This window comes from Boleophthalmus pectinirostris, unplaced genomic scaffold, assembly GCF_026225935.1.
Source record: "Boleophthalmus pectinirostris isolate CB_2022bp ecotype Guang Dong unplaced genomic scaffold, ASM2622593v1 HiC_scaffold_9, whole genome shotgun sequence".
Classification (NCBI taxonomy): Eukaryota; Metazoa; Chordata; class Actinopteri; order Gobiiformes; family Gobiidae; genus Boleophthalmus; species Boleophthalmus pectinirostris.
This window is the reverse complement of record NW_026571541.1, coordinates 17,524,671-17,549,329: the sequence shown is the minus strand read 5'-3', so window position 1 is coordinate 17,549,329 and position 24,659 is coordinate 17,524,671. Positions and strand designations below refer to the sequence as shown.

Below are 24,659 nucleotides of genomic sequence, written 5' to 3'. Positions count from 1 at the left end.
AAACAAACGCCCCAGCATGTGTTTTCAGGCTTGTATAAACGTACAGAGTGAGCGTTTCCATGTATAATTTGGTGTAAAGGCAAAGAGTCGAGTACATACCATAGCATTCCTCGCTGTGTCCAGCCCTGGTCCACTCCTTCGCCTTCTCTCCGCGTCCCCAGTGAAAACACTTCAAAAACACGCAAAAAGCACTCCCCGCAAAGCCTCACATCGATTAGTTTTCTCTCTAAACCGCCTATCTGTCCATTACTTCCCACATTAAGTGCTCTTGCATCTAAAGTTTGAGTTAGCCATCTGCATATCCCTTGCGCTCCTTGTTTGAAAAGGAAAAACAAGTAAATTCTCGCAGGAAAACGCACAATGCTGTTCGAACTCTGCTCTGCTCGACACGGCTGGAATCGTCTTATGAAAAAGAAAGAGGGAGGCGTTGCAAAGCGCTGTTTCAGTATGTTTTCCCTTCTTGCTTCACCACCACGTTGTTTTGACCAATTATTATTTCCTTTGTTGTGTTAAAAATCTAACAGTCCTTAGGCTACGATACGAAGCGCCCTGCTCTGTCGCCAAAAACACAAACGCTTTCACTGGTCTCCTCCTGTGCCAAATGTTTTCCTTCCTAACATTAAGCCCCGTACAGGCTCAAAGTGTGACGGTATGGAGAGAGCTGTTTTTTCAGCCCAATAATGGCGGACCTTCTCCCGAATCCAGCATCTCCCTCCTATTCACTCTCACACGCCGACAGTCTCGCCCAGCGGTTCATGGACACAATTACAACGCACACGCTGTTCATCAGTGTGGCTGCTGAAAGCTGCTAGGAGCGCGTGGGAGGGTGACTATTTGACATAATTCAGGCTTTGTATAAAATTTCATACATTTCTTTCTCCCAAGTTTAACCTTCATCTTACCTTTAATAGCTTAGATACTCTTCACACTTTATTGTGATTGGTTATATCCACCTGTCACTCTATGAACATGACAGAGGCTAACCAATAGGAGGAAAGGGTGAAAACCGCTGACTAAATCAGTCCTTATCGTTGAAAAGATAAATAACATGAACAACAAATACTGAAGGATATTTCAGGAGATCTCTAATAAATGGGCCAAATTAAGTCATCAGCTTTCAAAGGAAATTTAGAATAGACCATTTATTTCAAATTTAAATGTTCTTTTTAGAACTTAGAAACACTTTACATGATGCCCTCACTTTTTATTTTATCATGTAAGATAATTATCCATTCAGAAAGCAGAATGAGCCTCACAAAAGTCTCTCATTTAATGTATTCTGTATTTATGGACTACTAACCCTAACCCTTTTTATTGTACAGCATTGATGTCAGCATGGGTGGACTTCCCACTCGTGTGGTAAAGAAGTGAATCTTGATTCTTGAATCATTTGGGTTGCCAGTACTTTCAACTGCAACCAACTGGAAAGATATCTAAAACAACACTTTTAGGTCCTCACTAAAACCCCAGCATCTACAGCCAGTCATTAACTGTGCTCGTGTAGCCTCTGCAGCTCAATAAGTAAATTCTGGAAATTCACATTAGGTTTTTCCCTTTACTGAGAATGAAAAAACTAAAAATAAAACAATTGCATTGCTTTGTACAAATGGACAATGCAGTGGTTGGTGCCACTGCTATCATTGTAATTATGTGACTTTATTTTTGTTGATTTACCCTCTTGGCCTCAGGTCTCCCACTCATTTGTGCTACTTTATGTATGCAGCTATTTGTCATGTAACCTTCAGATAATTATTGAGGAAAGACATCATGTATGTTATAGATTGTGGTGATTTCCATCACAGGACACAAGTGAAACTGTTCATACAGAGAAAATATGTCGGGTCAAGTTAATGATCCTTGTTGGACTGGAAATCAATATTTACAGGCAAGTAGTCTGGGAAAACAAAACACAGAATCTGTCAGAGTGTCTTTTTTATGTTTTTTCACCCACTCATTCCCCTTGAATGAAAATAAAGAAAGGAATTGGGTGGTCACTTTAGAAAACAATGATTCTGTAATAAACTATTTTGTGTGAGTATAGGCCAACGCCTATATTTTACAAAGCTGTCTAAAGCCTGGATAAGTCACATTTAAATATTACCCTTTATTAAACACGAGTGTAGTGAGTTTCAGGGACTGTGACCTATGAGAGCATGAGTCCACAGCTTCTGTCCAATGGCGTCAGCCCATATTCTGTGCAATATTTGTATGCCCCCAATTACACTGGGAAAGATTAGGAGAGGTCCAAGTGCCAGATCCTCTGTTTTGTGTCATACAGAATAAGTGTTGTTATTTCACATCTTTTCACTTATATGGACTGAATTTATAAGGTTAAAGTTTAGATTTAAGATTGGAAAGTAATTGTAAAGATTGGTTTATTTTGAATGGGGGGCTTAAATTTACAATGGCCAGGAGCAGTATCCATGAATAAATGTGTATTATTGCAATGAGGACTATTTATAGGACAGCCACAATTAATCAACTCAAACTATTTTTAAAATCATTACAGTCGTATTTTTGATAATTACACTAGTCCTACTTATCTGGACTATACAGAATCTGTATAACAAAGGCAGTCACATTATCAAATCAAAATGTCAAATAAGAATAACCAATTTCCAATTTTCAACAAGAATATACTTTATTTGTAAATATTCTCTATTCTCTCTATTTAGAAGCCTTCAGTCATCATTTTTCAACCTTTATTTGGTTGGTACTGTTTTTAAAAAGTCTATAAACACTTTAAACGCAAGAGACCCAGGTGCTTTCATCACATTCATTCAGTTCATTACTGAGCAAACCCTGACAGTCAGCTTTTCAACCCCCTGCAACTCCCCAATGGCCCGGATGGTCTGACCAGGCTGTTTCATGGGCTGTCCAAACCGTCCGCTCGAGTTTGTTAACTTTATGGAAAGTCCATACTGTAAACAGCCAAATGTGCACATTGCTAGCTAACACTTTTTGTTGCATCAAAAAAGTATATTTATTGTTAAATAACACACTGGCCAATAGTAGCCTAGACTATAAATGTATGTAGGCTAACATATTGCCAAAATTAATTACACATTTTGAGCAGCAAACTGGGACACAGAATAAGCTCTAAAACAATCTGCTTTTAACAAGAACACAACCAAGCAATCGTTCAGTTAGTTCTCTTTCAGCTGACAGGTTTGTGTCAACCTTTCATCACAGACAGAATAGCTCTAAGGCCTTTCACCTGTGAGTTCTTTCATGTGCATTCTGATTATTCTTATAGGATAATGTTTTCTTAGATTAGATAAGTTGCAAGGTATTTTCACTTTGTGAGGCTACATGTTGAACAGCTGAATGATGATGTGTATGTTTATGTTTATAGATTACCCTTTTGGATCAATGTTTTCTTTCAGGTTGAATAACTGAATATCTCCTGTGACCTCTACTTTGTTCTAATGACTCTTTTCCACTCAGAGCACTGTTGTTTCTTCTGCTTAGCTCCTTCGGCTGTTCCTGACATATCTCCAGCGTTTACCTCATCTCTGAAGCAGACTTGTATTTGGGGGATAGCTTTATGACTGTAGCTGTGGTTCTGGCTCTGATCTGGGTTTACAGTCTATGGATTGTAGCGATTTCCTTCCGCCTCTGTCTCCATCAGTGCAGCTATACAGCTGAATGTAGGTGTCCGGTCTTCATCATTGTCATTGTCAGAAGAGTACTCCGTGTCTCCCTCAGTCTCTGCGTGTAAATAAATGCAAAAACAGTCACCAGATAAGTATAATCATTTACTGTAGGCTATTGGGGACCAGAGCTCATGTGACTCCAGTGCGTGCGCATCTTACTGGGTTCTGGATATTGTAGTTCTTAATACCAGACGCTTGGCGTTAAGAGTTAATAACAAAACTACAACTCCCATCGAGCAAGAGGCAGCTGTCTAGGGCGGTATTTCCTGTTAGCTAGAAGAAGATAGCGGACGAACGATTGGATTTTTTATGTTGTTTAAAATCGCACATTTATCAAAATATAGCGTTTAACGAACCTGGGGCACCCTATAAGATAGAAAACATGGTATGTATGGCACAATTAATCCTTGCTATGTTTATTCACAGCTCACATCTACGTGTTAGCCTTAAAGCTCGCTAAATAACCTTTTCATTCAGTAGAATTTACGAGCTATTTATAACCTTGTTATACTAACATTTAAGCAAAAAATAAATAAATAGAAAATAGGTTTACCAATAGCAAGAATAAACCATAGGTTTATTTGGGTGTGGTGTGATAAACGCCGCGTTATGTCCAAAAGCTATATTTCATAATGCATTAAGTGAGCTACATATTGTACAACTGATTTAAACTGTGTTTTTGTGATTTATCACATAGATCCGTTTCATTTTGATTCAAAATCGAGCTGGCAAAACTAGGCTGGCCAAGTGGTACATGCAGTTTGATGATGATGAAAAACAGAAATTAATCGAGGAGGTCCATGCTGTGGTGACTGTGAGGGACGCCAAGCACACCAACTTTGTGGAGGTAAGTAAATAGCAAACATTATTTTGAAAAATGAATGTCAAATGTGCTATAGCCACACTGTGATATAGCCAACAGTACACAAGTATCATCATATTGCAAAGCACTTTGTATTACATTTTAAATGTATGATTGAGTCCATGTTTCATGCTCAAATAATTGTCCAAATTAAGGCTTCACATTTGTTTACATGTGTAAGGAAATCTCATCTGTTTTCCTACAGTTCAGAAACTTCAAGATTATTTACCGACGCTATGCTGGGCTCTATTTTTGCATTTGTGTGGATGTGACTGATAACAACTTGGCATACCTAGAAGGAATCCACAACTTTGTCGAGGTAAATAATATCACATGATGCAAAGACTTGAAGTGAACTGAAATGATTCAGTTGTCATGGTCTGATTGAGTGTTGGAATGTGCAATGCAATTTCCCTGAAGCTCATCTCCTGTTTTGATGCTCTTATGCTGTAAAATGCTTAAAAGTCATGAGATATGTAGTGGTCTGTACAAGAGTTTGTTTTGATAAAGCAAACAAATCCAGTCAACTTTGATGTAATCCACTGTGGACTGTAATTAAGTTTAAGTGTTATTATTCTAAGTTAAGCCATAAATCTCAACCTAAAATATGTTTGAACTTCTGGAACAATGGATTTTCAGTTCTTCTCCATAGACTCAGATTTATGTGATTGTGACGGTGGGTGAAATGAGTTTCAACATTAGTCAAAAGCAAAAATAATGAAACAATCTTAATACATTATTGTTGGCTTGACCTCAGTGTGTGTATGTCAAGAGACCAAGTTTTATCTGGAGTCCACTGGAGTGAAGTCATCTTATATTGATGGAAAAGTTAATTTAATTGCCTTAAAAAGGGCACGTCACAATATCACTTTTTAATGATTCAATTATTGTGAGAGCAAATTAGGGATGGGCGATATATTGGGCCCAGTATCGGTATTGGCCCTTTTTGAACACACTAATGAATTAAAATAAAAGAGCGTTATATGGCTTCATGTTTATGCAAACATGTAATAGTTTATTTTATATCCCATACAAATACATTTTGTTATTGTTTTTACAAAAGTAATACATGAATTTGTGATCACTACTTCAGCTTAAGATGAATTTGTGGACCTCACTATGGATTTTAAAAAATTAAATATTGGTATTGGCAAATCCCGGTTATCAGCCACAGCAGTATTCATATCAGTCCATCCTTAGACTAAATGTCGCTTTCTGTGATTCACGATTTAAAAAAAACATTAATAAAAAAATTTTGTTACTGTGACATAAATAATCAAAGCTCTTTTATTACATGCCACTCAGTGCACAGTATGCATGTATGTTATCTATACTGTTTACTGTGCTGTACTGTATAATGAAATATATAACAAATTATTAAAATGTTGCTTATTAAAATTACTTTTTTTTTTTCATTCAAGGTGCTAAATGAATACTTTCACAATGTGTGTGAATTGGATCTTGTCTTCAACTTTTACAAGGTATGTTGCAGTTGTTTCATTTGATATTTAAGCCAAGAGCATAAAGTATATTTATAATTATAAATGATGAAAAATCATATATAATCAGGAACTAATAATTATAGTGAGTTTTATGCATAGAGAAAAATGCTAAGCAACTAACTGCTCCAGTCTTCTATAACTGTATTGCTTTGCTTACTAATTACCAAAGGTGTCTGAAACACCCACAGGCTTGACTTGTCAGTCTGTGATTTACCAGTACAACAAGAAAATTACAATGAATAAGATCATGTTATAACACTCCCTTTACTCTATTTGTTAGTCAACCCTGTAATCAATCTATTGACAAGAAATTACTTTTAATTACAAGAATGCCCTGGTCAGTAACCACGTCTTGTACAGATGCAGTGTATTTCTGGAATAGACATGGTGATAGGGCTATTAATAATCTCAGTCCCCCCTCATGCTGTCTTCTCTGCTCTTACAGGTGTACACAGTGGTGGATGAGATGTTTCTAGCCGGAGAAATCAGGGAGACGAGCCAGACAAAAGTGCTCAAGCAGCTCCTCATGCTGCAGTCGCTTGAGTAGAGTTTAGTCCTCCTTCAGTTCGTGCCCAATCATCTGACCAACTCCTCCACTGGAAATGACTCTTTGTGACCCAAGCTGTCTGTATGCATTTACTTGTGAGATTTTTGTCATTGCCTTCTCTAAGTGGCAGTGTTTTGACAGTGCTGCTAGCTGAAGCTAACTGCTATGACAGCTGATCATTTCAACATTAATGTAATTAATATTTTGTTTAACTACAATTGCTTTTTTATTTTTGCGTAGATATTCTGACCCACTTGATGTATAGTACCGTAATTCACTACATTTTCAATCAGCCACCATAATTTTTTCAAAGACACGGGCTTACATTGGTTCCTATGCATTTTTAAAGCCTGGCTAAACACCTCTCCTTTAGTGAATATAGTGCATTTGTGATTCTGATTTCTCAGTTGTTGCTCCAGACATATTGTGATACTGTTAATAACAATAGAAGGCCAGGGTGCTTAAAAGATGGAGGGTGTATTGGTGAAAATATAAAGAAATATTTTACTCAATGCAGTGCTGTGAAATTTACTTTGAATAGTGTGTACATAGGTGTATCTTACATGTGCTAGTTAATAGCGATTTCATTCATTCCAGATTTATTATCCTGTATGTCTCAGATCAAATACAGGAGGCCCCACCTGCTTGACTTTTAAAACCTTTTTTTTTTTCCAACCTTTCAGGTGTCAAGGTTGTTCAGCGTTACACAATGTTTAATTTTTGTATTTTTGAGTTTAATTATCATAGTAGTATGTAATCTTTCTGCCAACTTGTGCAAGTTTGTAAAAGGAAGAATTGTGTGTCTCCATCACTCAATTCCAGTTATATGTAAATAACCAAGAAAAATAAAAAAAATAAAATGAAATTATAACCAACATCTCTGAACAAGGCATTTCCCTTTGTGTACTGGCGCCCTCTTGTGTTCAGTCTAAGTACATGAGGCCTTTAGGTTTTGCTTCATCGGCCTTTCAAGGTACAGTAAACGACAGTTTGACAGGGCATTTACTTTCATCATTCAAGAGCTCTTGATGATAAAGTTACAGAATCAAGAGGCCTGTAAATTTTAGGTGTTTTGTGGTGTAACTTTGAGCCTAAAAAATGTAGTGGCATACATGCAATATATAGAAATACATAAAGACCCCACATAACTGAAAAGCATACATTTACTGAAAATTGCATAATTACAATCAAAGAGCAACTGTCACCCATAACATACGATAGATGAACAACTCTTATTTACAGCTTTACTTGATGTACAGTAGTATTCAGATTTATTATACATAAACATTTGTTACTAAGCAACAACTGATTTGGAAGTTATTTTACAGCGGCTTTACACAGAACTGAAGTACAAATATATATTTAAATGATGGTATTTGCACGTAACGAGGCTCATGAAGATGCAAAGATATGTGTGCTACACCAGATGAATGTGAATGATTAGTGCCTCCTGCAGCTCAGGAAGTTAGCGTCCTTTTATCATGACATCCACGTCAGCGGCGAACTATTAACAAACCAGCTCACACATAGACCAAGTGCAGCCACTAACACAGTCAGGCTGAGTGACAGAAAAACACACAAATCAGCTGTTATTAAGTAAGAAATGGTCACTACACTTATACTCTTTATTAATATTATAGTTCAAGTAAAATAACAATTTACAATCCTAAACTTACAGTGTAAAAAATTAACACAATAAAAAATAATAAAAGTGCACTTGCCAAAGAGCGCCAGAATACCAGCAATATTGTGTGGAATCGCATCTCATTTGGATTTTAAGTCAGTAAATCCTGCCTTCAGTGGCTTAGACAATAGCAGTGCATTGGACTCAAGTGCCACGAGCCCTCAGTGTTTGGTTGAAAAGTTTCACAAGACTCACTGTTATAAAACAATCCAAGCCTTGATAAAGAAGCGGGGCAGAAGGAAAACTTCTCAAAATGGCACTGGGGTTAACCCAATTTGGTTTCCTGTTATGTATACCACGTTTGCATATAGCACTGAGATTTAGGAGGTCTCTGGGTAAAAGTTGGTTACAAAAGTGCAAACATTTTCAAAAACATTGGTAGTTCGCAGCAGGAAAACAATTACATTTTTGTGCTTATATTCACTCATACACTTTCCAAGGATCGCTGGGTTAATCATTTATCAACACTTTTTTTTTTCCCATGATTGTTTTAATAATGTGTGGAACGAGTGTTGTTAGTGAATTGTCCTTTTGATTAATGGCATGTCTCTCCAGTTGCAGTTTTTCATTTAGTTAATCCACATAGAAACTTTGTATGAACTGCACAAATGTACTAGCAACAAATGTCAAAAACTATTGCAGCTATTAAGACCAATCTTGAGAAATTATTATGTTTTACTCACTCAGAATTTTTCTCAACGTGCAGATGTGTACATCATATTAGGACACAGGTAGTTTACAGCTCAGATTTTAAAAAGGTGAAAAAAAGTTAAAGAAATCCAAATGAATTGCTTAACTGTTAATAACTTAATAGAAAACATGTGCAAAGCAGAAATAAGCATATATTTTAAAATGTCGGGGCGCTCTCCACACAGCCATGACACCCTGGAACATCTAAGTGGAGGGTGTCCGGGCTGCACTGATCAGTCCATATGATCCCAGTTGGAGTAGAAGGCCCTCAAACCCAGGCCTAAATCACCTCGAGCTGCAATGTGAGACACTAGAACCATCAATCACACATTAACTATAGTTTTACAGTTGACAAGAGGACACACTAACCTGTAGGGGGCGTCCTGTGTGCGTGGGCCTGGGGCTGAGTTGAGGTCTGCCTCCCTTCCCTAGCAACTACACTGTTGTTTATTGTGGGTGGCGGTGTTTCTCGGCTGTCGTAGTTGCCTCAGTGAAGCGTCTCCATACTGAATACCGGATCCCATCCTTTCTGGGTCTAATTCACCTGGAAAAATTAATAGGCAAGTCAAAACGAAACCCCACCTGAATTATTTAGCCAGCAAAAACAATAAGGGATGAAAATTACATGAGCCATACAACTAAGACATCAGTTGCTAAACAGAGACATCATGGCTCCTTAATGCAAAACACATGCAAAAATGTCCACAAGACTAAGTACTCTGAACACACCTCCTTAACAAACAAATAGGTGGTGTTACCTGAATCTATCTTGTTGAGAATGGTGCGGGCGCATTTTAAAAATCCCTCCTCCACATTTTCTCCAGTCAAAGCACTCGTCTCCAAGAACATCAGCTCTGTGAAGTGTTTAAGTGGCAGCAAAGTAAATATACAAAAAAAAACAACAACTACAACAACAACATCCCAGGTTTTGTTTAATATAATTGTAATTTTTGGGTTTTACCATTTTCCTGAGCAAAGCGAGAAGCCTCAAGGAAGGTCACTTCTCTGTCTGCATCCAGGTCTTTCTTGTTGCCACATAAGATAATGACGATGTTAGGGCTTGCCAGGGTCCGTGCATCTGTCAGCCAGTTGGTGAGAGCATTATACGTCTCACGGCTGAAACACAGTGGAGTCCAATCACAGCTTATGCAAGTCCCAGGAGGTGAAATCAAGGGTGTGGGTCCACACATAATGTTTAACAGCTGTGTTCAGTGGGGTGACATCACATCACAAAATCTGATGGGAAGCTGTGCTGTGGCGGTTAAATTTCTTATTTGCATAAGTTAATATGGGCTAATTTTCAACTCCCATCTGCATTAATCATACACACGTCTCCACTTTGAGTATAGCCAGTTCTGAACACAATCAAATCGAATAATGAAAAGGCTGCAATTATTTGCAAACAACTAAATCTCTTATTGCTATGGGGTCTTGTGCATAAAACTTGACAGCACTGTAGTCTGGGCCTCTTAACAGGATCGGATGCTAGAGATTTTTGTATTGATATTTCTAGCTTTTTTTTCTATGTTAATGTCTGAATAAAACAAAATTTCAGGGCATTTCAAATGTAACCCATGAGTTTAGAGAATGGGTAGAGATACAGAATAATGTGAAGTGTTATGGGAGAAAACCCCTTTAGCTTACAGTGCAGTAAGTACCTGGTAATGTCATAGACAAGCAGAGCACCAGCTGCTCCTCTGTAGTAGCTACGTGTCACAGACCTAAATCAGAGGTGTTCATGAGTACATGAAGACTTTCAAACAGAAGAACAATCATGGGAGTGACAATACCGGAAGCGCTCTTGCCCTGCAGTGTCCCATATTTGTAGTTTTACAGTCTTCCCTCCAACATTCACTACCCTGGAACCAAACTCTACTCCAATGGTATGGTTGGAGTCTTGCTTAACTGCAAAAAAAGAGAATTAAGAGTAAAATATTCAAAAACAAATTATGTAATTAATGTGTTTGGGATCAGCAACTAACATTTATTCTCGATGAACTGGTGGAGAAGGCAGGACTTCCCTGCTCCAGCACTGCCAATAACCAGGAACTTGAACAGGAAGTCTGAAAGACAATATAGAGATCAATACAACAGAGCTATTAGGAGAGAGTGCACTCCTCCTCCACAGAGACCAGGCAGGGCATCTCCTTTAATCCTATTGAGCAACCAGACTTAGACTTTTAATCACCAAACCTTATATTATCTAATAGGATAATGGGCTGCTTCTGACACAAATATTACCCAATTAAATCTTAAGACATAACATAACTGAGTAAGAGACTTTTCACTTTAACAGAAAGAGAAATTCTACTTTAGGAGACAAATAAATTAACTATTCAAGGATAAGCTACTTATTAATGTGGTACGGGACTTCACACTTTCAGATGTAGTATGCTGGGACTAAAACTCACAATGATTAAAGATTACTGTATGAACATAAAAACCATGCGAGACACTGTAAGAGTCTGTCTTAGCAATGCATCCCAATGTGCCACTAAATAGCATGAGCTTGTATCAATTAGAGAACATAAGAATCCATAGAATTCAGACTCAAATGTTAAACTTGTGTTTAAAACAGGTATTAATTTTATAAAATCAGGAGATTAACATCATTATATTTATTAATCTTTGGGATGGTACGAGGCATTAATCTCTTGAGTAGACACAAGAGACAATTATTGAATATAACTTTTGGAATTTTCTGAATAGTTTTCAGTAAATGCCTTGGGTGTACACCAAATTACTCATTTCAATATCATAATTGTGACAGTATACAGTAGAATTACATTTTTAAACAGGACAAAAATAATTTTATTGTAATTAACCATTTGATCATACCACTTCTAAAAAATGTCAAAAGTTCCATACTGGTTGTAGTATCAATCTTGTTCCATCATTAATTATTTTCGCTCACTGCCCAAAGAGGAAGATTGAGTACTGTTTACCACAGAGTCAGTTTTGGGGAAAATCAATAAGAGTCAATTACAAAACCATTATCAGTGGCACTTTATACACAGCCCACTGGAAATCATTTTCATAGAACACCACACGTTTGTGAGTAAAAACTTATGGCGTGTCATTTAAAAACTACTACTCTAGACAATAGACAGTATGTGCTCAGATCAGATGCTATGGACTTAAAACTACAATTTATGCAAAGCCTGTATGCAAAAACAGGCATGCTGATATGCAACGTTGCAATTCAGTATTCATTGTTCATTGTTCTTGGTATGGTAATGGTTTTTAAAAAGTATGGTTTTAACATAAGACAGCCTGCAAGTGCAATCTCGGCAGGTTTAATGGAGCACTATAACTTCCTGACTTCCTCCTACTCTACACAACCAGTCAACTCTCCACATCAGAAGACTTTACTTCAACATTAGTTGGAGCAGGAGGCCGCACAAAAATCGAGTGCCATGTGTGTCTCATTTTATTTTGACATACACTTTGGTATAGTCAGTAAATAAGTCTGTTTATCATAAGCTAGCGAGCAAGTAACAAGCTAGTGAACTGCGCTTAAGGAAACGGACTACTGCGCCATGGACATCAGGTAGTTAACACAGAACAATACATGTGCTTATTTATGGATCTGTAATAATGCTATTATAATAGCGTGTAAACACTGCCTCATAGTCATACGTGAGCCTGAGCCACACACCTAGGGAAGCTAACTAACACAGCTCCTTCGCTGCATGTCATCACTCTCCTCTCCCAGGCTGCTGTGTATCCATAACGTTAGCGGTTAGCAACCATCAACTGAACTTCCGCTATTCAAAACGTACCGTATGTTTCAGACATGTTGAAACTTGTTGAAAGGGAGAGACGTGCCTTCTGTGGCCTCCTGAAATGGCTGTGCTAGCCCAACACACACCTGTTTAGTGTGTTTATCTGAGGTGCGAGATGCTTCGTTGCTCCACAGACACGGTGCACGCAGAGCGTACGTCTGACGTCATCCTCCCTTCCTTTGGGCTAAACTGTCTGTGTCATGGATCTAATATAATAACTATCTATGTCTATGCTGCAAAGCGATCATTTTTATTTTACCACTGTGCTTCACCTCATGTATACTCGTGTACTCTTTACTTTATTTGTGAGGTTGATCTTTTCTTGGATTTGTGTGGATATGAGTTATCAGCAGTTTTCTGTCCTTATTTCATATTGGATTGGCTTCGGAATCTTCTAGGAATAAAAGCAATGAAACTTTGTTCTACTACTATTCTGCACAGCCAGGCCTGTATATTATATTAGACAGTGCAACAAATGGCCACACGATGGCGGCAAAGTTTAAAAAATAAATAAATAAAATTTAAAAAAAAAAAGTTCTGACAAAGGGACGTTAGTCACACAGTAAGGTTCTTTAAGTCTCAATATTAATCACTCAGTACACTGATACTGAATAACCTACTCGACATTTTTCTACTTGAGAGATTGCACTTTTTTTATTTGACTATAGCATCGCATTTCATTGGTCATATTGGCTGAAGTCTAATTCTAAGCAAAAAGTAGGCAAATCGAATAATAATATATATATATATATATATATATATATATATATATATATATATATATATATATATATATATATATATATATATATATATATATATATATATATAATTAAATATAAGATATTTAGGCCTATAAATGGAAATAAAGTATTCACAGGTCACCTTGGCTTTTTAGCTTTTTTTTCTGCACTTCTGACTGCTCCAATAACTCATTAGAGTTTCTAAAAGGCTGTGCATGTGTACAATGCCCTTTACTTGTTCTTACCTCATTCATTCTGCTCCTCCCCAAAGAGCTGCACACTTCCACACACCCTTAGAAAGCTGTTCTGCCCAAAGGCAACAGGTGATAAATTACAGAGCCCTCCATTCCCTCTGCCTGAGTTCCTCCTTTTCTTTGTTCTGCTTTGGCAGAACCCTCATCCTCCCCAGTCTTGTTAAAAGCTATAAGGATTAAAGACACAAGGAACAGTGGGCACAGCGCTGTGTGGGGCACGGATGTTTTCCTAAGGTGTATGAGAAAGGTTAGCTACAAAGGTGCAGCAGTAACACAAAGAAAAGTAGTTTTAGCTTCCGTCAGCAGCACTGTTTACTTTTGTGAGTGTCTCTTTGTGGCCTTCCCCTTGTACTTTGCAGCTGTCTTAAAACTCGTGTGAATAGTGGATAGCAGTTTCTGACTTGTGTAGTTAGAGCCGATAATGGGCTGCTTTTTCAGAGCCTTTCATCTTCCTTTGACATTATCCTCCTAACATCAACAAATGTGTTCATGGCAGGGGATCCCCCACAAAATCCCAGCCACATTTTCAGCTTCTATATCATGGTAACAACAAACAATGAATCATTTGCAGAGGATGGTTTGCAGCAGTCATTTGGAGACAGGTGAGCACTGTGGTTGGTACAGTATAAGTACAGAGGTGCTGGTCTCATGAGTCACCCTGTAAAACTCAGTGTATTAACACCCTGCTGTTTTATACAAACAAAGGAGAGATGAAGTCAGACCTATGACACAATTACAATTGTAAGGTTGCCTGCATGCAGGGGATACTGCCCTAAAAATACTTAACAGTATTCTTCAAAGCATAGACCAAGTTTGTCCAAATACAGGCACACTGCAGGCTATACTGTAAAAAGGAAGTTGTACATGAAAGTGGGGCTATGATCTTTGAAACACTAGCAATAAATGAGCAGACCAAACTTTTAAAGTATCACGCAGGCCATGAGATAAAAGGCTCCACATATCAGGTTCCTCACAAATTAAGACAACTTTTTTTCAAGTGTACTTCAGTGTAGTGAAACTGATTATTCATTCATTAGACTTGTTTTATTTAGATTTAGGTTTGTCAAAGACAAGAAAAATGTACAGAACTATTGCAAAATTGTAAACATAAATTATCATATTTTGATCAATGCTTCTTGATAGACCTAAATATACTGTTACTTTCACAAAGTGTTATACAGTTTTATTTTTATGAATTAGTTAAAATTCAATTCTATGCATGCCATGTATTATTATTTATTTGGTTTTTAGTTCAAATGTGATGTGATTCAAATGTTTCTAGTGTGCAAAGTGTGTTTGGAGAGTGTCACATTAGGTCGCAGTTCGAATGCACAGACACACAAACCTAAAGGGTTTCCCGTTGACCCCCAATCTCTATCCCATCTTTCTTCTATCGGATCGGAGCATGAATCTGATCTGATCAGAATGGCTCAGCACCTGTACTTTTTTTTACACCCCTCACTGTGTCAGGGAGAAGCTTGGGGGCAGGCAGTGTCTGGAGTTGGGCAAAAGGGTACTCAAATGTCCCCTGTGGCTAGAACAGTCATAATGATGTTGCTGTGGCCAAGCATAGTCATGTTATAGTCTATCCCTTTTCTATTAAGTTTGAAAATGTGATAAGATCTCTAAAGTGTTTAAAATGCCCAAAGAAAGCATCATGCCAGAGTACTCTTATTACATCAGATTGCATAAAACACAGTCCTTATTAATCACTCTTAACCAGATAACAATTATCAACAAGTTGTGATGTGTTCCTTTAATCTCCATCTCTCATCCAAGCTCTCCTCTCGTATCTTAGATTCATTTATCGTTTGCACAGCGATAATATTTTTGCTGGATGTGACTTGTTGAGGAATCTTTGCATGATGTCATTCCTCCTCTGCAGAATTCATATTTTCAGATCATCTTGCAACTCCCTGGGGCGAAGGGCTTGTCCTGTCTTAGACCCAAGCTGCAAATCACTGAGCTTCACCTTTCTTCATTTGAGGCTCAGATATGACCATTGATTGTTAGTTTGTCTTTCACCATGCACTTAAGTAGAAGACCCCTCCAGAAACTCAAGAGCAGCATGGGCACCTGGGAGTGCGCCACACTGCATGAATACAATGGCTGATGCTCACTGAAAAGAATAGGGCCTTTTCCTTCACATTGTATGGATATTTGTGTGTGAAGGGCAGGAAATCCCCCACAGCACTGATATGCTGTGAAAACATACAGTAATCTCCAAGTAATGTGAATATTATATATTATATATTGGTCTAAAGCAAATGGTCTAAATTTTGCTTGGAGGATTGACTGAAAGCATTGGTCTCTGTTGATATTATGATATATGTATTAATGCTTCTAAGTTAAAGAGTGTCACAATTCCTGTTGCCGTGCAGAGTCAGCTGTAACAATGACTCATTTCAGATCAAATGTAGGTCAGTGTGAAATGTGACAGTGACTGTGTGAACAGGGCCTCACAAGTCTTGTCCTTCACTTATGTGTCCACATGTTGCCTCTTGCCTTTGGCCCCATACTCACATGATACGAGGTGAAGAAGCCCCCAAGGAGGAAGGCGGCGCCATGATGGATGACATCAGTGACCACAAATCAAAAACATGTCTCCTCAGCACTTCCTCCACCTTCTGACACATACATAGTTAGAAACATTTTATTTTTTATTTGACATTACATTTTAATGTGCATTTTAATTTCAATGTTGTAAGTAATCAGTGTTTAAAAGTGTTTAAAGGAGATTAACATAGACACTATTTGACTTTTCTGCAGCCCCTATACACACACACGCCAAATAAAAAAAACCTTCACTTCAGAAAGCCCCACCTTAAGGGTCTAAGGACAGAATGTTAGTGTATCATTGATGAAGCTCCTCACACTGAATCATTTATGAGTGACAGCACAGAGGCCTGCACTGACCTGCATGGTGAGACACACCATGTAAAAGAGCTGCACCTGTGATCGGTCACTCGTCAAATGAGTTTACACTTAATCCATTCGTGTTAGTGTGTGTCATTTCATTCACAGGAGAGAGGAGCCAATACACAGGGCTGCTGTTATTGTCTGCAGCATCTGAATGTGTGCGATGACTAACTATAGACTCAGAGACTACTCCCTGAGACCCCTGTTAATAATCTATATTTTTTGCATCCCAATATAATATAATTTAAAAATATTTTCTTCTATATGGAACAATTAAATAAAAGATGAGAAAAATAACAGTACTTCAAATGTAGTGAGGAAGTATTTGCAGTTTTAGATTTTGGTTTTGCAGTCAGTTACTATCAACTGTCTTAATGGCGAGCAGCTCCAGCTCTATGCTATCTCTTTTGTCAAGTATACTCCTAACTAGGACACTGCTCCTCCAGCTCATCTGAGGTGCACCTAAACATCTCATTCTAAACAGTGAATGTTTATAAAGTGCTGTTTAACTTATAGCTGCTGTCAGCTGCTGTTCCATGCAGCCCTGCTCTCACTTGTGTCCTCTCACCCCAAATGACTGGAACTCAGCAAAGCCACACTAATTTGAACAGGAGTGTGCCAGGGACTGTTTGTCCAAGCCTCCCTTCTCAGGCCACCTTGTCATTGTCTCCTCCTAATTCTGCAAACATTGCAGACTTAGCCTGTCATTTAGACACAATTAAAGCACCCACACACCCCCGCCTGACCCTCCGTGGCTCTCAAGTCCTTATTTTCCCAACTAACCTCCTCATTTCCTTCAAGGGTCACGCCTGGATTGAGTGCCTCAAGGACTTGAGATCAATAAAGTTGAAACCCTTTCCTTTGGATGCACAGATTAGCCTGTACCTCGCCTCCAGGGACTGAGCTGTGTAAAAGAGGGCACAGTGAAGCAAAAAGGTCCTTTGTGGAAGTGACAGTAACATTAGAGTGAAGATGAGCCATCATTTAGAGAGGAAAGCAGTGATTTAGCTTAGCTCTTCTTTACTGCACTATCACACAGCAAAGGGCTCCAAATGATAGGGATGCTCTGAGGTAAACTTTAAACATATTCCTGTCAGAGCTAAATGGAGAAGAAGACAATATGAATGATAGAATAAAAGACACAAAATTTTGCCTTAGAATGGTTAAAACTACAATGCTACACCATGCACTCAAAATCTTGTTTTTTGTTTTCTAAGAGATCTTCTAAGGCTTCTAAGTGACCAAGAAATCGTACAGCTGTACCAAGGACACTGCCCTCTCGGTCCTTGTTATATGGGCCTACATCATCAGAGGTATAATACTCCCTACAATGGAAGCAGAGCCAGGTTGGACTGTACTTGAATTAATTATCACCAGGGGTTCGTGTCATTTGGTCTTGGATCCCATACTGATAGTAAATAAATTCCAGTCTCATGCCACAACTCTTGGACTACTTCAGTTTATTCTACAACAGGCAGCATGAGAAAAGCTGTGGAGGCTGCTAGGTTGGAGGTTGTTATTAGAGTCCCATCTACTTTGGTTTATTGCAGTGTCCCCATGTGAAGCTTTCCCTTGGCTTTTATGGGGTTTATGACAGGATAAGTAATAAACTTCAGTCATAACTTGAGTTCATCTCCCCCTATGTTTTCCCACACTCACAGTCACTTTAACCTGTTCATCCCAGGAGACCCTGAGGCAGCCCGCTCTGTCGTGTCCCAGCAGGAGGCGGAGATGGCTGAAGAGCTGCTGATCGCGCTCCCGTGTCAAGGCACTAAAGCAGGGAGTGAGTGCTGTCTCCCTCATTATTTCAAGTAACAATAAGAACATATGGGTGGCACGTGGGAGCGCAACACGTGAAGCCATACCACTGTTTTGTCTCAGAATTGTGTATTGATTACATCTAACGCCCCAATGACGAGAGAGCAAACCTTCCCCTTTGAAAAGCACAAGCGTGAGTCATTGCTGCAGTTTACAGAGTCTCCAGGTGCTTAATCCCAGGATCAGATGTTCAGATGGAAGGTCTGATGGGGAGTGAGGGTGGAAATAAAATTGACATTTAGGCAGAGATGTCAAGCTGTAACAGATAATCACAGTTATTCAGAGTGCAATATGAATAAAAAAGCATTTGTTTATGTCATATTAAAATGACTATCATTCAGAAAGTTTCATTTCATAAAGATGGTCACATCCTAAAGGAATATTGCAAATTATAATCACTAAATTATGATAGTCCTTCCAACAATAATAGCTGATTTTAATATGGAGAAACTACTATGATTGAGCCTCAAAAAGAACCTGCAGAAAACAAAATATTTCTTATTGTAGGCCTAGATAATCTCTGTCCTGTTCACTCTTCCACCTGCTGTGCCTGAGCTCATAAGAAATATTAGACTTGTTAAAAATGTTCAAATCTTACAATCTATGCTAATGACAAATAGCCTTTTTGTTTTCTTTAAAACCTATGATCATGGCTTCAGCAGTGTTAAATTATAATTTGCCTATTTTAGTATAAATTAGCAGGTGTATCTACTTTCATTGAGGCCGAAGCTTACTTTTTTTTCAATTTAGAAAAATAGTTAATCCCGGATCACAAACTCAGATGGAAAATTTCAAGGGAGGCGGGAATTGAAGTAAAGGTAAAGTTTACTTGTCAAAAAGAGGAATTAAAGGAAACACATTTACAGTTGCAAAGGAGGTTTATTTAGACAATGTTTGCCTGTAGCTATGCTGAATCAGCTGCTGTGGGCTACGGGCCTGGACAGGCAACCTCCATGACCTCAAATCCAATACAGTCTCCAATACTTTAGTAAAGGTATCATAATATTGGGGCTGTGTACTTTCCTTTACACACTAATCTCTTAATTACAGAGCTCACCTGGAGGCCTCAGTCTGCTCCTGCCACTAATCACTTTCCATGATGTCACTTCCTCTGCTCAAATCCCTGAAAACACTGAATATAAGCATATATGGGAAAAGTCAAATTAGCACACATTTGGTAATCTGGGCAGTTTTTATATAGGCCAAGTGTGCATACAGTTTTGACATCAAGTTATTCAGCTAAGGCAAAACAAAACTACTTTCTTATCTACTTTTATATCACTGCTGAAAAGTGGAATAGTGCTTTTACACTGATGGCTTGTGAAAATAGATTCATGTTTGATATATTTGATACAAGCAGGACAGTGTTTTAAAGCCAAAATTCACAGACCACACGTGACAGAGACATGTTGACACAGGATGCCTGGACATGCAGCTATTTTTATCTGTTTGTTGTTGTGGCTTTCACTGACATACAGAGAAAGACAAACTCAGGAAGTTTGTCCAGGGCTTCCACTTATTGTGTTTGCCCCCTGGGTTTTATCTCATCATAATTCTGTAGACAATTGGGGCATGGGCTAAAGAAGCAGTTATTCTGCTGAGCACATCTTGTCTTGGTACAGGGACGTACAGTGTTTTCTAATAAAAAGTTGAATACTATAATAAAATGTGATAGGAAGTTCCGTAAACATAAAGGTAAGTGGTGCTGTGTGTGAACTGAGGTGCAAATCTATCATCACATGAGGAAGTTGGCTGAGGGCAGCTATTGCAACATTGTTTATGGGGCCGACCTGGATGTGTTTGTGTTGACAGGGACTGAGGCACACCTGCAAAGACAAAGTGTGTCTCTATGTCTCTTAGAAAGACTCCAAACAGCTGCAGGCAGAAAGCAGCCCCAAACAAACAGTATGTCCCACTCCACAGACTGAGAGGTTTAAAAGTATGCTCTTCTCACCTAATTCAAATTCAAACTGAGGATGCAAACCAGTGGTGGAACGTAACAAATTAAAAGATGTAAAGTACTGTACTTAAATATGAATTTTAAGAATCTGTACTTTACTTAAGACAATTTTAACTTTTTACTTTAACTTCACTACATTTAAGAGCAGATATTTGTACTTTCTCCACGACAAGTAAAAGTATTTTTTATGATTGTTTGAGACTTGTTGAAGAGACTGAGGGTTTATTTTTAATATGGTTGTAGTTTGAGCAAAAATTTACAAATTAAAACAGCTAGAAAAAAAAGTGATGACAAATGATAACAAATTATTTAGTTGTTTTTGTTGAACAAAAAAACTAAATCTTTATCAAAATCACTACATTTTAGGGTTCATTAGATCTCAAACTCTACATGAAATACTATTTAAAATGTTTTACTGCTGAAGTGCATTTTTAAACCAGTTTAAATGAGACTTTAATGCTTTTACTTAAGTAGATTTTTTTCATGTCATACTTTTACTTGAGTATTTCTTTGTTCTGGTATTTGAACTTTTATTTCAGTATCAAAACTGAAATACATCCACCACTGATGCTCACTAATACTCAGTCTGCTGAGTATTAGAGAGCACAGAGAGGAGAATTTCCATAAATTATTTAAATAATCTGTTCAGATACAAGATTTGTGTTTTGTTTTTTTAGTTTTTTTAAGTGCTCTATAACTTTCTGGTGGAATGTCCTTCACCAAATCTGTTCTTGTGTGCTGTTATTGCTTTGCTTGGAATGTTCTACAGTATAAGCACATCTATTTTGCATTTACTTAAAGGTGCATTGTGTGGAGGGTCTGTCACCTTCCTGTTTTTATGGATAAGTCATTGCTCTGCCTGAAATTAAACAGCTCACACATTAAACAGCTCTACATTACATTTATTAAATTACAGATGGATTTATTGCTCAAAAATACCTAGAAAAACACGCATTCTGACTATGAGTGGGGTCGCCTCTCCACAGATCTGACCTGTAATTGGGCCTGGTTGAGTTTCCATGAAGATAGAAACTGTGAGACATTCCAGACAAAGCAATAACATTTCCATGGAGAAAAGCATTTGACAGACCCTCTACAAGAATGGTATCACCTGCTTGTCTAGGGGAGTTCAGAGGTGTACAGTACTGTGGAACATTTCAGACAAAGACATTTTCATGGAGACAGGACAGATTGAGAAAAGTTACATAGTGCACCTTTTTTCTATTTAAGAGGTAACTCCATCAAATCCATCATTTATACAGAAAGAAAAACAGCTTGCTTCAGCCATCTAAATAATCTCCCCCCATATCTGTGACATGACCACCCTGATAAAATCTTGGGCTGAACCAGTAACTACTCACATTATACAAGTAACAGATTGGATAAGTTGGCATGACAAAATGTTTGTAAAAATGTGCTTTTATTTGTAATATTTATGGCATTGCTAGTGTTATGACTGAGTTTCTGCATCCCAGCTGACATAACTAGGATAATTATTTCAAATCCTCAAACAAAATTACTTTTTCATCCTAAAAGAGCAATTCAATTTTTTTTTTAATAAACATGAAATATTTTAAATAGATTGTCTTTAGATTTGCTTTTGATCAACATAAAATTATTAAATGGAAATAAGTGGCAGAATATATTTACATAGGGTCAACATTTCCTTTCCTTCACCTTAAAAAAAAAAAAGACAGTCCAAAGTTTTTGTTCATATACTTTGCCATGCCCCACCTCATCTTATAGTATATACAGCACTGCACGTTCCCACACACTGTCGGGGTTCACCTCTGACTTTTGACCCTAAAGAAAAAGGGGGGGCGAGGGACCACCCAGTCGGGCTCTTATGGGGCCCCCCTGGGGAATGGGATGGCTGTGATGGGTGTGGGGCTAAGACGACAGGGGACAGGCTTAGAGCAGGTTGGGCGAGAGAAGAAGATCAGAGCAGACATAGAGAGCGGAGGATGGGAGAGAGGTGAAGTGTTGTGAATGGGTCTGGGGTCACAGTAGATATACAAGCAGAGGAGTGGAAAATACCCACTTGTGACTCATACCTAGAGGCAGGATTGTACTGATGGTCTCCTGATTAAAATCAATTATAGTTGAAGCTGCAGGCTGAAGTGATAACACTGGCGTTAGCGTGTGGGGAAGTGATGAACTGGAGATAGACTGATCCTGCTCAATGGTTGTAAATCTCTCTTTATCTCCACAAAATAGTGTTCCAGGATTTATTCAGTATACTCCCATAAAGCAGTCACATTGGGCAGAGGCATAATCTGACTAAAGGATCTCATGCTATTAACTACAACATTATATTTTGTAAGAGGTTAAAAAGTCATGGATCTGGAAAACTAAAGGTTCACTATGTAACTTTTTTATTGGGTCTGGGTTCTGTCTTTTTCTATGGATATGTCATTGCACTGCTTGGAATGTTCCACAGTATGACATTAAACAGCTCTATCTTACATTTATCCAATTACAGGTGGTTTTATAGCTAAAAAATACCTAGAAAAACAGCCATTATGACTTTGAGTGGTTGCCTTTCCACAAATCTGACTTATAACTTGGTCTGGTTTGGTCTCCATGAATGTATGAAAGGCATAATACCATACTGTGAAACATTCCAGATAAAGCAAACATCTCCATGGAGAAAATAATTTGACAGACCCTCCACCAGAAAAGTTGCACAATGCACCATTAAATTAGCAATTATCACATGAATCCACGGAGACAAGAAAGTGATCCTACTAAGACATGTTACAGGTCAAATCTGTGGAGAGGAGATCTCGTTCACTGTTTTTCAAGGTTCCTTTAGCAATAATAACACCAGTAATTATATGAATAAATGTAAGATAGATATGTTTAAACCATTCCAGGAAAAGAAATAACATCTCAATGGAAATGTCACATATGCCATCCACGCCATTCCCACCACAGCAGCAGAATATTCAACCCCCTCAGCCTTTTCCTCTTAGCGGTGATATGTGGTAAGAAACATGATTGGGTCTACGAGAATGAGACATGTTGTGATTCAATTCACACTTTTGGCCTCAACATTTATGGTTTACTTTAGAGAAATGTAACTTACCAGCACATAACCCTTTTTTGTCCAATCCAAATGTAACAACATAGGACAACAATCTCACAAGATCTTGTCCCATCCCTGGTTCTCGGCCCATATTTCAAAAGTGCTCTGAAAAAGTTGTTGAAGTGGTGGACGTCGGGATGTCAGAGGGTTGTGTTGAGCTCCATTTTTTCTGGTAATTTATTATATTTTGCCATCTTCCAAATACTTGTAATACTGGTTCATTTGAGCTGTGCCTCTATGGTTTTAACATGTCCTGGTGCCCTGTCAGGTTTGGTGCCTATGAAAACAAAGGTGACAGGTAAACACGCTGGTGAACAAGTGGAAACAGAAACAGATAATGAAGCAGCACAAGGTAGCACAGTCAAGAAGAGCTGGGTGGGATCAGTTTACCTATAGCGGTACTCATCTGCACAGCAAAAGAAGCTCAAGGACGTACATCAATGGCAACTATTCATGTCACCGCTGGAATGCCCCCCACAGACGCACACGATGATGAATTGATGTTAGATAAAGTCTGGAGAACAGCACACATAGTTAGATAAACAGCAATCTTTGGGAAAATATCTTGTTGTAAAATGTTTCTTTGAAATCAGCGGCTGTGAGTTCTCTTTAATTATGCCAAATCACATGAGATTAGACCACTTTCTGGCACCAGTTCAAAGAGTGCATTATGCTGAAATGTGTGCATGTGGATTTTTTCCATTAGAAAGAGGTAATGTGGTTTGCTCAAGTTTATCTATGTGTATGTTGTGTTGAAGCGATAATAAAATAACTTAATAAAAAAAAAATCAAAGTAATCTAGAAAATTAAAAGGTATTAATGCTAGGATTTGGGTGGATATTTTATTAATTTAATTTAAAAAAACATAGGCTAGGTTAGTTAATTTTAGCCAGAATGGCACCACCTTGCCTACTGTTGAACGAATAAATCCTAATGCTGCAAGGTCAGACGGTTTTCACAAAGTGAAACCGTCTGATGAATCAGGCTTAGTTTATTTGCCCTTTGTCATTAAAAACACACTGGAAAAAACATTCATTATAGGCAACATATTGACACAACTATAACATCTTTAAATGGATTCTCCTTTTAGATATCAGAAGGCCTATTTCTGAGCACTTTCTACACCACCATGAGGAGCCACTGTTCTAATC

The 24,659-nt window shown here is 38.1% G+C and overlaps 3 protein-coding genes across 5 annotated transcripts in view; 1 reads left to right on the top strand and 2 right to left on the bottom strand.

The window, feature by feature from the left end:
* The window catches only part of arhgap35a (Rho GTPase activating protein 35a), a 48,648-nt gene extending 47,782 nt beyond the window's left edge, over positions 1–866 (bottom strand). The window contains exon 1 of one of the 2 annotated variants that reach the window (XM_055166894.1): positions 100–866. The gene's annotated coding sequence lies outside the window, so the exon portion shown is untranslated. The remainder of the gene's footprint in view (positions 1–99) is intronic. The other variant, XM_055166893.1, reaches the window with a different exon arrangement.
* Positions 867–3,880: 3,014 nt separating this feature from the next.
* Positions 3,881–7,442, top strand: ap2s1 (adaptor related protein complex 2 subunit sigma 1). Its single transcript, XM_020918045.2, has 5 exons — positions 3,881–4,041; positions 4,354–4,503; positions 4,724–4,837; positions 5,940–5,999; positions 6,466–7,442. The coding sequence occupies exons 1-5, from the start codon at positions 4,039–4,041 to the stop codon at positions 6,565–6,567; spliced, it is 429 nt and encodes a 142-aa protein (XP_020773704.1). The 5' UTR covers positions 3,881–4,038; the 3' UTR covers positions 6,568–7,442.
* Positions 7,443–8,178: 736 nt separating this feature from the next.
* On the bottom strand, positions 8,179–12,887 carry rab4b (RAB4B, member RAS oncogene family). 2 transcript variants are annotated; one of them, XM_055147987.1, is made up of 8 exons: positions 12,724–12,887; positions 10,924–11,004; positions 10,732–10,846; positions 10,600–10,662; positions 9,903–10,057; positions 9,700–9,795; positions 9,311–9,485; positions 8,179–9,251 (listed from the first exon to the last, which is right to left on the bottom strand). In XM_055147987.1, the coding sequence occupies exons 1-7, from the start codon at positions 12,737–12,739 to the stop codon at positions 9,370–9,372; spliced, it is 642 nt and encodes a 213-aa protein (XP_055003962.1). In that variant the 5' UTR covers positions 12,740–12,887; the 3' UTR covers positions 8,179–9,251; positions 9,311–9,369. The 2 variants fall into 2 exon arrangements, with proteins under 2 accessions (XP_055003962.1, XP_020773663.1); XM_020918004.2 differs by having other exon boundaries at positions 8,179–9,236; positions 12,724–12,886.
* Positions 12,888–24,659: the final 11,772 nt, after the last annotated feature.